Source organism: Oryctolagus cuniculus, chromosome X (genome assembly GCF_051225735.1).
Source record: "Oryctolagus cuniculus isolate XC-2025 breed Fujian yellow rabbit chromosome X, ASM5122573v1, whole genome shotgun sequence".
Lineage (NCBI taxonomy): Eukaryota > Metazoa > Chordata > Mammalia > Lagomorpha > Leporidae > Oryctolagus > Oryctolagus cuniculus.
In genome coordinates this window covers 82,368,191-82,380,656 of record NC_142888.1, presented here as the reverse complement: position 1 = coordinate 82,380,656, position 12,466 = coordinate 82,368,191, and the positions used below count along the sequence as shown (strand labels likewise).

Here is a 12,466-nt window from a genome sequence, read left to right as displayed (position 1 = left end):
GTTCTCAAGACTCTCACACTCAGTTTAAGTGTTAATGGGCCAGTGCTGTGGTGTACCAGGTAAAGCGGCTGCCTGTGACACTGGCATCCCATATGGGTGATAGTTCGAGTCCTGAATGCTCTACTTCCAATACAGCTCCCTGCAAATGGCCTGGGAAAATCAGTCGAAGGTGGCCCAAGTATCTGGGCCCCTGCTACCCATGTGGGAGACCCAGATAAAGCTCCTGGCTCCTGTCTTCAGCCTGGCTCAGCCCTGGCCACTGCAAATGTCTGGGCAATATACCAGCAGATGGAATCTCTCTCTCTCTCTCTCCCTCTCCCTCTCTCTGTAACTCAGATTTTCAAACAAATAAATAACTCTTTTTTATTATTATATTTATTTGAAAGGCAGAGTTATAGAGAGAGGGAGAGACAGAGAGAAAGGTTTTCCATCCACTGGTTCACTGCCCAGATGGCCGCAAAGGCCAGAGCTGCGCCAATCCAAAGCCAGGAGCAAGGAGCCTCCTCCAGGTCTCCCACATGGGTGCAGGGCCCAAGGACTTGGGCCATCTTCTACTGCTTTCCCAGGCCACAGCAGAGAGCTGGATCAGAAGAGGAGCAGCCAGAACATGAACCGGCGCCTAAATGGGATGCTGGTGCCACAGGCAGAGGTTTAACCTACTGTGCCTTAGTGCTGGCCCCTAAATAAATCTTTAAAAGATAAAAAGAGTTAAGAGGGCATTCTACAGTACAAGGCAGACGGAGACAGAGGCCACAAGAGAAGTATAAAGTGTGTGCAAATTAGGACGACAAAGGTTGCTAGACAGGGAGGGTTTGTGACCTGGGCCATGAAAAGTGGGTAGGCTTTTACAGGCAGAGATTGTTGAAGAATATTCCAGTGAGAGGTTTCCAAGTTGTGAAGGTGTAACAGAGAACATAGAGCCCATAAAAGGGAACGGTTGAAGGATAACATTCCAAAAGGGGGTTGGAGCCAGATCATGGAGGACTTTAAATGACAGGCTGAGGAGTGAGGACTTTATTTGGTAAGCAAGAGTGGGGGGGGGGGGTGGTGGTAGAAGTCTTGGAGGAATTTTTTTTAAGTAGTTAAGTAACTTGATCAGGACTGTTTCAAAGCATTGAACCGTGATGATGTGTAGCATGAACTGGTTAGGAGAAAAAGATAGAAAGTCAAGTATAGTCCGGTAAGGTGTTCTGAGACTCTAACCACAGGCAACAGCGTAAGATCACACAGAGGGCAGAGCTGCCCTAGAGAGTTTATGGATAATAGAGTTGACAGTCCACCAGCATATTAGGATGTAAGTTCAGCAGAGCTAATGACTTTGTTTTGTTCACTGCTATATCTCCAGTGCTTAGAAGTGTCCAGAATGCAGAAGGGACTCAGCTAATACTTGGTGAATGAATGAAACTACGGTTCCTAAGGAAGGCTTACAGTCTTGTAGTACCAACCACTGCTCTTGCAACAAGGGTTCAAGAGACATCATGTGTTCACTGTTCTGCCACTCACCCCTATCCTAGAAGCTGAAAGAGGCTGAGGGTAGAGAAGCGTGAATGAAAACAGAAGAGAACATTAAGGCTTAAAGCCAAACAGCATTGTGATCCAGGAGCAATCCTTAGGGGTAAAAGAGGGATAACTCAGTAAAATATCGGTCACAGGCAATTAAAAGGGGGAGATCCTTCTCCATTTCTTTCTGTCTTGCCTTTTTTCTTTTAGTTTTTGAGATAACATATCCTAAAATCACATTACAATAAAAAAGCTTAATATTTCACTGAATAAGAAGTTTAATAGTAGAAAGCAAAAGGACCCTAGTTTAGTGGGGATATAGACCAAGACTATAAACAATATTTGAATGGGAAAATGACCAATTCACTCATATACAGTAAATTTTAAAGTAATCACAGATCATTAAAACTATAGTAGTATAACATTCCTAACCATTGGTTTGGCAAAGGTATAAAAGTTTTATAAACCATGTTTGCATCAATACTGATATGCACAGATATTTATTAAAGTGGGAGGGAGGAAGAGAATATCAGTATGTTCTTAGAATTGTATCTGCAAATCACATTGAATTCAATTAGTTAAAAGCTAATTAAATTAAGATTTAAAAAAGATTAAAAACATTGAGAAATATGAAGCAAATATGGGTATTTTATCTGAGTAGTAACTATAATTAATTCTCTACTTTTACTATTTGTCTTTGCTTGAAATATTTTCCTAGGTAAAAGTTTATGTTTTAAATTTTTTAAAAATTATTAATTGAAAATTTGAAATAAAATTCGTTACACTTTTAAAATCTAATGTAGTCATAAAATTATGTAAAAGTGGAAATGTATGTCTCTAAAAATGGAAGATTGAGGATTTTATTTCATGTGTAAATTATGACAGAAATTTATATTTGATAAATAAGTGTTTGTTAGAAATGTTAATAAATATTTTGCAAAAATCTTTTATGTCTTATATAAATTGAAAAACCGGTACATACAAAATTGTAAAAATATGTACAAGTGATACATTACTTTCTCTTCCATTTGTCACTTGATGGTCACTTGTGAATTTCATTTGAATTTGCAGAACATGCAGACCCAAATATACATACTTTTCTAATTAAATAAAATGAAATGGAGAGATCATTACATTAACTGGCAGAAATAGCAGGGAAACTTGGGAAGATGGTTATGAGGGCCTCTAATCCTATCATTCCATAAAACATTTATTAAAATTATGCACCATAGACACACCTGTTGCAAGCTCAGCTTTGGAAACTATTATTATTCTCCTGGTAAGAGGGAAGAGTGAATAGGAGTTAGAGTAAGGGGACCTTTTCAGCCTTCAAAAAAGAACATTATTCTCTATTTTAGAAGAGCCCTTGCTATGGCATTGCTATTAAAAAACCACACAAATAAGAATTTGCATGAATTTTTTGTCATGCACTCAGACAGGATTCTCAGTGCAAATATTTTTTATTCCCACAACGGCTTGAATGTCTTTTTCTGCCATGATCACTCACATTCCACAAAGGCCATTACAAATTGTTCTGTCCTTTCTGGAGTTTGGCAACGTTTTACTAAAGGAACACAGAAAGGAAAGTTTGTGTGTTGTGTGTCCTACTGATATTAAAATCAAGTAGTTCGATAGAATTGGAGAGGGAAGGTCACTGACCCAGGATAAGTTGCAAGTACAAGAAGTTCTCTGATTCACGATGGTGAGCACGAAAGGAAATGCTATGCTTCAGCACCAGGACACATGGGAAGGGTTGGAATAGGATTCAAGCCTCCACCCTCCCCCCACCAACAAAATAAAAGCCTCGGGAATTTTGATCACAGGCTCTGTCATAAACCACCTTGCCCCTCCACAACCTTGTCTTGTCGAAATTTTTTATTTTACAGAGAAACTGACAGCAGAGAGGAGAGGTGATGTATTCAGGACGACAATGAAAATTGAAGTTTTGGAGATGGTAGAAGACTAGAAGTGGGAGACAAAGAGAGAGGAAGATGAACAGAAGGCAGAAGAGGAAGATGACAGAAGAAAAGTGTAAAAGAGAATGCCCCTAGCAAACTGGCTAAAAACTGTGACAAAGAGAAGTTCTTTCAGATAGATGAAACACTTTTTTAAAAGTTTGTAGGGATTGGAGCTAAAAGATAAGTTTATGTTCATGTAAAGATGTTTGAAATCCATGCACACAAAGGGTTTTTTAAAAAAAACTCAGGGAATATGCATATTATGAATAAACTCTGCATGGCTTTCAAATTTTTGCATCAACAGAAATTTATCTTTGAATTTGATTTTCCATGAACTTTTTGAAGTCCCCTCCTAGAACTTTAGCCACAGTGTTCACAGCCACATACACCAGTGTTTCTCCAACTTGGCTGCACACCAGAATCACCTGGGGAGTTGTAAAACATGCTGGTGCTGGGGCTGGCACTGTGGCATAGTAGGTAAAGCTTCCTCCTGCAGTGCTGGCATCCCATATGGGTGCTGGTTCCAGTCCCAGCTGTTCCACTTCTGACACAGCTCCCTACTAATGCACCTGGGGAAGCAGTGGAAAATGGCCCAAGTTCTTGGGCCCCTGCACCCACGTGGAAGATCTGGAAGCTCCTGGCTCCTGGCTTCGGATCAGCTCAGCTCCAGCCATTGTGGCCATTTGCGGAGTGAACCAGTGGATGGAAGACCTCTCTCTCTCTCTCTCTCTCTCTCTCTGTGTGTGTGTGTGTGTGTGTGTGTGTGTCTGCCTAACTCTCCCTTTCAAATAAATAAAATAAATCTTAAAAAAAAATATGCTGGTGTCTGGGTTCCACTCCCAGAGATGTTGATGTAACTGGTCTTGGGTGAGGCCTGGGCATCAGGATGTTTTTAAAATACTCCATGGAGGTTAATTTGAATCTTGACAAGAAGAATCTGTTTTGGGGTGGGGTTAGTCTCTGGTATGTGATTTTGACTCAAGTGCAATGGCTCTTTTAGTCACTCCCCCAAACAATTGAAAGAGGTTTACTAGGGGCAATTCTGACCTGGTCACTTAGAGCAAAGGGGAAAAAAAGCTTTTGGACCTGTAAGTGAAACTGGAGCTTATCTTAAAAAACCAGCTGCAAATAGGCTGCTGGAGACAGCAGGTCAAAATCAGTTAGTTAGAAATGACCACAGAGCTGGACTTTGCTTTATTTTGCTTGGTATTTTCATATTTTTTGATTTACTGACTGGAAGCACTGAAAAGTAGGGAGCTTTGTGATTCTGAGATTGTACTAGAAATTTGCAAGGTGTTACCATCAGAGGAAACCGGACAAAGGTATACAGGATGTCTCTGTGTTTTCATTTAAAGTTTTTAAATGTCTTTTGTGTATCTTTGGAATGTATGCTAATCCACACATCCATGAAAACGTTGTATATTAGTCACCACTAACCTAGGACTATTCCCAGTTGTAAAACAACTAGGCCAGTTTCCTTCCCCAGTCATTGTTCTGACAATGTGAATCAGACATGGATGTTTATGTTTCAGGTTATGTGTATCCCCAAATCCTTCAATCTTCTGATGGTAAACTTCAGTGTAATCTACTGGGGGTAGCAGTCAAAATTTGGCTGTTGTCCAAAACAAAATTATGCTTGCTTTCATGATTTGGCTTTCTATTTCTCCCTCATGACATACAACACACACACACACACACACACACACACACACACCACCTTCCCTAATGACACAAACACCAATGCTTGTGAAATTACAACCTAGGAATCAATAAAAAATATTTCAAATTTTCACAATAGAATCGTATCTGAACCATGATTCCCCTTCCTGCACACTTTGTAAGACTTGTTGAGATGATGGTTTTCAGCCCCCTTGGCAAAATAAAAACCAATCATCTGTGTTTCTGTTGTATTGAGGTTTTGATGGGTCTCTATAAATAGGAACAGTATACAAAAAGAAAAATCTACTGGATAGGAAACATGTTGGTAGGGCTGTCTTTGTTTTCTCCCACACAGGAAGTTGGGCCTGCAAAGGATATTCAGAAGGGATTCTCCTATCTTCTCATTTAAGGTTTGTCAAGATCAAACAACAAATCTGAAGAGCTTCTTGCTGATTCAAAACAAATTCCTGTGCATTAAAATTAATGGAAACCTCCTCCCCACCCCTACCACTACATAAATTTTGATCAACCTTCTACACCCACTCATTCAGCACATATTTATTGAGTGCTTACTATGTGCCAGTTACATATTTTTCCATTACTAAAGATGCTATTTATTATTCAAATCATATCCCACAATATCCATCCCTTTTAGAACAAAAGGAAATATTTATTTATAATAAAGTGGAACCATCTGGCCATTTTGGTCTACCAGGGCCAAATGTTTGTTTTTAAAGATAGGTTTCAAACACTTGAAAATCAATAACTATTTCAAGGTTTGTGCTCTGTACCTGACCTCTATTTGCTTCAGGAAGTCCTGGATTAAGTCAAGCCCTGTGACAGCAGGTTAGGAAGAAAAATGAAGATGAGAAGCAAGGGATGGAGTTATGGGCCATGTAAAATAAAGCCAAAAAGAAAGGATAGCTAAAAGTATTACCATCAAGACCACTGAGGTGGCCACAGTGCTTAGTGTGGGAACATCTTTAGGAGCAAAGCATATAGTATATGGTAACTGAGCCCTAAACTTGGTTTAGAAAGACATCTGGTTAACAGCCACTAATTTAGCCACTCTCAACTTCCTCCCACAATAAAAAAAAGTGGAGCTGAGAAAAGAGGAAACTCACAACACACAAAAAATGAGGCTGACATCATATCTTTTAAGGATCTGGAAGGAATCTCATTTACTATAAAGCAAAAGAGCTATATGGAGAAAATCTTTTCTTGAGGTCTATATTAGCCAGAGAATGGGGAAGACTACCCTCTCTTGTGGAATACTTTTTTGATATGTTCAGAACAATGATCTCCACTGCCCTCACAATCCTTCAACATTCATTCAGAAACAGCAAGGTCCAGAACATAACATTGCTAGAGAGTAAAGCAAATAGAAATTACTCCATCTCACAGATGAAACTTTGGGTTGGGTGTTGGCAAGATAGGGCATACAAGTCAGAAACAGCCCATGTGATGACCAGGAACCCAAATTAAGCAACATGGTGATGTTTGTCTTAGTCATTTGATAGGAACAGTATACAGAAAGAACAGTGTATTGGATGAGAAATGTAGTAATGGTATCACCTCTCAATCCCTCCCCCACACCCTCACTATCCTTAGGCCTGACCCATAACTCCCTAGACTCCTGCTTCATATCCAATGCTTGCTGAGAACTAGTTCCTAAAAGTTTAGAAAAATCATTTAAATTTAATTGACTATAAAATTAATACATGCTTATGGAAAAGCATGAAATAATAATTAAGAGTAAAGTAAAAAGTCAAAGTCTATCTTCCCTCCTGCCCTCTTCTACCCTTTTTGAGTACCACCTTTAACATGTTGGTATGTGACCTCCCAGATCTTCTTGATACATGCTTACATATACATGCACACATTTTTTATGTAAGAAAATGACAGCAAAAATTTTCATTCTGAACCTCATTTTGTTATATATTATATCTTGAGGCTGGCTCCACTTTACTACATTTGGATGTACCATATTCTTTTTAATAATAACTTCACAGTGTCCACTGAATTGAGTGTCTTTAACAAAGCCCTTATTAATAGACATTTATGTTGTCTCCATTTTTTGCTCTTGTTAAAATAATGTTACAATGAAGTTCCTTACAGTGCTTTTCTACAAAGGTGTGATGAACACTTGTTTATGTGCAATGAACACTTATTCATATATTATAGCATTTTATAAGTCCTTTAAGTAAGATAGATTCTTTGTAATGGAATATTTCTTGTTCAGATTTTAAGAAGTTGAAATGTAACTTATTTTTAACATGTATTTTTTAGAGAAGGGTTCTATTTTGTCAATTACTTCAAAATACAAAGAAACAAAAGATATTATTACTATACATACAGAGATGCTTACTTGTGAGGCTTGGTCTGAGATTAATGCTAACAACAGAAATGAGACATCGTAGAGTAAAGGGAGAAGAATCTGACCACCTTTCCTTTCTCCCAATTATCTGACTGAGGCCTAGGGTTTAGGAGAGGGTTTAGGTAGACATAGCCAAAGAATTCCTTAATCCCACCAAGAGGATGGGGTGGACTACCTTACAGTCTCATAGAAAGTCCTCACGGTTGAGGATAGGGGTGTGGTTTGCCTTTCTTACAGGGGACATAAAGATATTCAAATCATCATGAAAGGGTATCAACTTCTGATCTAGAAACAAGGTTAGGGTTATGGCTTCTTTGTGTTTATGTGCTGGCCATAGTTACCAATTATACAGCGCATTTAAATGGTTATAGGTTGCTGATGTCATTCAAATTTCAGAAGAACAGGGAATAACAATATTAGAAATGGGTCCTTTTTTGTATTTGCTGGGATAGTAGCCATGGGGAGTGGAAAGCTTGGCATGATGGCTGTGGAGTGTTGAATTATTTGAACTATTCACACTTACTGCTTCTCTGTTGGCAGGTTGCCGGAAGATATCACCATCAGAATGTTCCCACGACAATTCTCCATCTCCTGTTTATCAAAGGGAGAAAAGAAAGAATCATACATACATAGAAGGGAAAACTATCACCCTTGTGACCCAGCAACATTTTTGGTACTATGATCCCAAAGTTTTCAAGATGTTTTAGCTTTGTGGCTGCCCTTCAAGAAAACAACACTGAAAGATTTCTCTGGGTGTGCCTCATTTATCAAAACAACTCTGAAGAAAGTTGTCACTTCCTAAATAGACCATATAGCAATATTGTCCATGATTTGGAAAATGAAAGGGAAAGTAATCCCTTTCCACCTTAATAGATTGCCCTATTGTCACTTTTGCTTACATTATTCCAGTGACAGTTAAGGATATTGTAGTTCTTATTTAACTTGTGTATAAACCACCCTTAAACAAAGAGTTTTTAGGGTTTTGTCTGTCATTATTCGTTAAATTCACCATTACAAATCTGAGAAGTTATGACTAGATATGAAATGTAAGGGAAAACTTGCTATGATTAGAGTGTTTACATAATAAATACCCAACCTCTCTCCTTTACTTTCACCTGCCATACCTTTTTTAGGTTAATATGACTCCATCACTGCTGTCTTCCAGACTAACTGCTTTTAGGAGGCTGATCTACTTTCAGCCTTTAGGGTGACAAACACATAACAGATATGGATATTTCTCAGCTGATTAAAAATAAAAATCAAGAGGATCATTTCCAAGAGTATTACATTGTGTTACCTACAACCAAGCAAGTAGATGGGTAGAACCAGGGTTTAGAGATGTTTACACTACTTTAAATGAGCATCAATTAAATTATATATGTGTGTGTATATATATATGTGTGTATCAGAAGATAAATTTGCTATGTAACCAGAAATTTCATGGAATAATAATATGAAAAGTGTGTATGTATATATGTGTGTATATGTATGTGTGTGTACATATATATATAATTTTCCATTCTAATTCATCTCCCAAGTTTCCAAAAACCTACATATATATAGTCACATGTTACTGATTTAAGAATGTATCAGTATTATTTGGGATATTATGCTATGTCATTGGTTTTAGGGCTTAAAAAGGACTGGAAAACTAGTTTAATAGCAATATTAGGATCAGATAGTGCCTTATAACAAAGTATGGCCTTGTCCCTTCATAATTCAAAGATGAGAAAAATGAGGAATTTTGAAGATTTGACTGATCGACAGGACAATCTTTCTAAAAGACCACTTTGATTGTATAATCATGTCATTTTCTGATCAAAACACTCAGTGGATTCCCATCCAAGACTCTCACAATTAGCCCCTACCTCATTTTTATTGAACATGTGTCTCCCACCCAATTATCTCAGCTACTTTAAAATGGGAACCCTTTGATGTTCTTGCTCTTCATTGAACATGCGACTCCCATCCTCAGTTCCAAGGTTTACTTCCAAGGTTTGCTTCATGTTATTCTTCTTTGAAAAATCACCTTTCCATCTTGCCCTACCTATGGCTATGAAAACCATTTAGGTTTGTTCCCCCTTTCAAAGCCTTCCCCAAACTCATATTTCCAATTGCCTAAAGGACATCCTGTGGGCTGAGAAATGTAGAAGACTTCACACATAACTTTGTCCAACAGCTCCACTTAAGAGATGGAGAAACCAGGACTCAGAGAGGGTAAGTAGCCAGCCACAGCCAAATAATAAGCTTGTGAGAATGAATATTAAAATCCCAGGTTTCAGGACTGGCACTGTGGTGTAGTGGGTAAAGCCACCACCTGCAGTGCCGGCATCCCCTGTGGGTGCCAGTTCGAGTCCCGGCTGCTCCACTTCTCATCCAGCTCTCTGCCATGGCCTGAGAAAGCAGCAGAGGATGGCCCAAGTGCTTCGGCCCCTGCACCCACGTGGGAGACCCAGAAGAAGCTCCTGGCTCCTGGCTTCAAATCGGCGCAGCAGCTCTGGCCGTTGCGGCTATCTGGGGAGTGAACCAGCGGACGGAAGACCTCTCTCTTTGTCTCTACCTCTCTCTAACTCTGTCTTTCAAATAAGTAAAATAAATCTTAAAAAAATAAGCATAGAGTGATGTGGGCAGACTATCTCAACTGAAAGGAATGGCATTTGCAAATGAAGAAAGCTTAGAACAGCAAGTCATAGATTGGAGAGAGCAAGCAGGTGTGGCTTGAGTAGAAACTTCAGATGTGGAAACAGGACTAATGGGGCTGGTGATTACACAGGGGAAAAAGCAGAAGGCAGAAAGGGGAGTGAAAGGGTAAAGAGAGAGTGCGGTAAGTTGTTGAAGTAACTAATTGCTGCATGGAGTTTATGAAAGATTGAAGAATTGATATTTGATCCTGTTACTGGCTTTTCACAGAGGGCTAGCTATGGTAAAAATGACATTTGTCAAAGTTGCTTCTTGTGCTGTAGTGTAGACTACTGGGGAACACTGCAATCTTGGAGGGCAAACGGGAAGGAGCTATAGAAAAATAGGATAGACTATGAGCATCTGCCTAGTCTTAGAGCAGAAGAGTAAGGTCCAGACGGAAGATGTGATCAGGAAGCAGGAAGATAAAGGAGAAGACAGTATAAAATGACTCTGGCTGCAAATCTGGAGGGCTGGGGAGTGGCACGGACAGTGACTGAGTGGAAATCAACTTAGATGGACTTGTCCTGGCTTAGCTGCCAGTGGTGAGTCTGAGCCATATGATAGCAGACCAGAAAGAAGATGAGAAACCAGAAAGAGGTCCACCAGTAAATGGCAAAATGAACTGTAAAATCATTAAAAAAATGTAAAATCCATAGTATGTTGTTTCAAGACTAAATCAAGTAGCCAAAAGAGAAAACAAATCATGAAGGACAAATGACAGAATAGCTCTCTTCAGCGAATGTCCTTTAAAAGTGTAGATTTCACGATTAGCATTGACATGAAAGGTTTACCTAGCATGGCCTTCTGAGAAGTTCAATTTTTTAAATGGGCTTTCATAATGTCAAAGCATTATAGAAGTATACAGTCCCTGTTACAAATGAGATTAAGTGGGTCAATATTAAGCATGGGAGCAGAGTATTAGTACACAACTTCAGATGAATGTGGCACAACCTGTATTTGAAAACCCAAGCACTTCTGGATAGACATGTGTACCTAAATTTGAACCATCTCAGTTCATTAAAAACTACCATAGCCAATCCATTATTTCTGAGTATCTAACTATGTATGTATGTATCTATCTATCTTACACAAATATATATAAACACTAGGAACACCTAGCATTTCCGTTGCCTCTGCAATGTCAAAGTCATCAATGTGGCATTATCTAAGCTTGAATGTTCTATTAAGTAGTTGCCAATGATTTCAACATTTTAGTTATTCTATTAAACTATAAACTGAAGACATCTTAAATGTCAATATTTTGTGTGCTAATAGGTGGTTCTTTAGACCTGGGTAGTTTCTGTCTGGGTAGCTGAAAATAGGTCCTGCATATCTATATCTATATCTATACCTATACCTATATATATATATTTATAATCTCAGATACTATATTTTGGGAAAAAAGTAGACACCAATACCCTAAAAAACATGTTTCTTATCTTTTTGATTCACTGGATAATCTACCTTGAGTGAGATGGAGCCTCTTTCTTTCAGCCAAGGCTTTTTTGTAAAAAATAATGATTCTAATGGAGACAGATGGATTCTAGTTAATTCCGAGAAGCAACAAGATGTAATTTTAACCAATTTTTTAAACCAAAATGAAAAACAACTCTAGTGTACTGTATGTCAAACAATATTCATTTAACCTTAAAAGCCACATGTGTTGTTTATTCAAACCTCAATTATACTCTGAGTGGTACCCTATGGAGCTGGAATGGTTTGGCTTTCTGGTAATGGGAGAAATGAAGAACAAGTATTTGAAAAATGGTCAAAAGCTAGGCTGAAGTTCAGACTGTTTATAACTCCCATGGCTTCCATTAATCTCCAGTTGGCTTGAACAGGTCAGGGAAGCAAGCCCTGTCCTCTCAAAAGGACTGAGTGTACAATGAAATTCTGAAATACCCACAAAGGTAAGTATCAGGCAGCAAAATTATGCCAGCATGAGGCTACTTCCGAACAACACAAGACTTCATAAATAGGGTGGCCAGAGGGCCCAATTTATTTGGGACAATCGAGATTTATGGCTTACTTTTCTAGCAGATATTAATTATCATGACTGCCACTTTTGTTTTCAAAAGTGTTTTGGTTTGGATAGTAAATTATATAGTCTAATTATAAAGCAAATATTAAAAATGAAATGACTCTTTGAGGTGGGATGTACGAGATGAACTTTCAGAGGAATGAAGTGAAATAAGCAGAATCTGAGCAAATAGTGAAAAGATTTTTGAGGGAAAGTAGAAGAGGGCACCAAGAAAAAAAATCCCATTGTGTCAATCCCACCCCGTGTCAC

The 12,466-nt window shown here is 38.5% G+C and overlaps 1 protein-coding gene across 8 annotated transcripts in view; it reads right to left on the bottom strand.

Annotated features, from left to right (window-relative positions):
- The window catches only part of CHRDL1 (chordin like 1), a 122,776-nt gene that overhangs the window by 19,023 nt on the left and 91,287 nt on the right, over positions 1-12,466 (bottom strand). For all 8 annotated transcript variants that reach the window (XM_017349994.4, XM_070066553.2, XM_070066552.2 and 5 more), the window contains exon 7: positions 8,018-8,085. In XM_017349994.4, the coding sequence (XP_017205483.2) occupies positions 8,018-8,085 (68 nt within the window). The remainder of the gene's footprint in view (positions 1-8,017; positions 8,086-12,466) is intronic.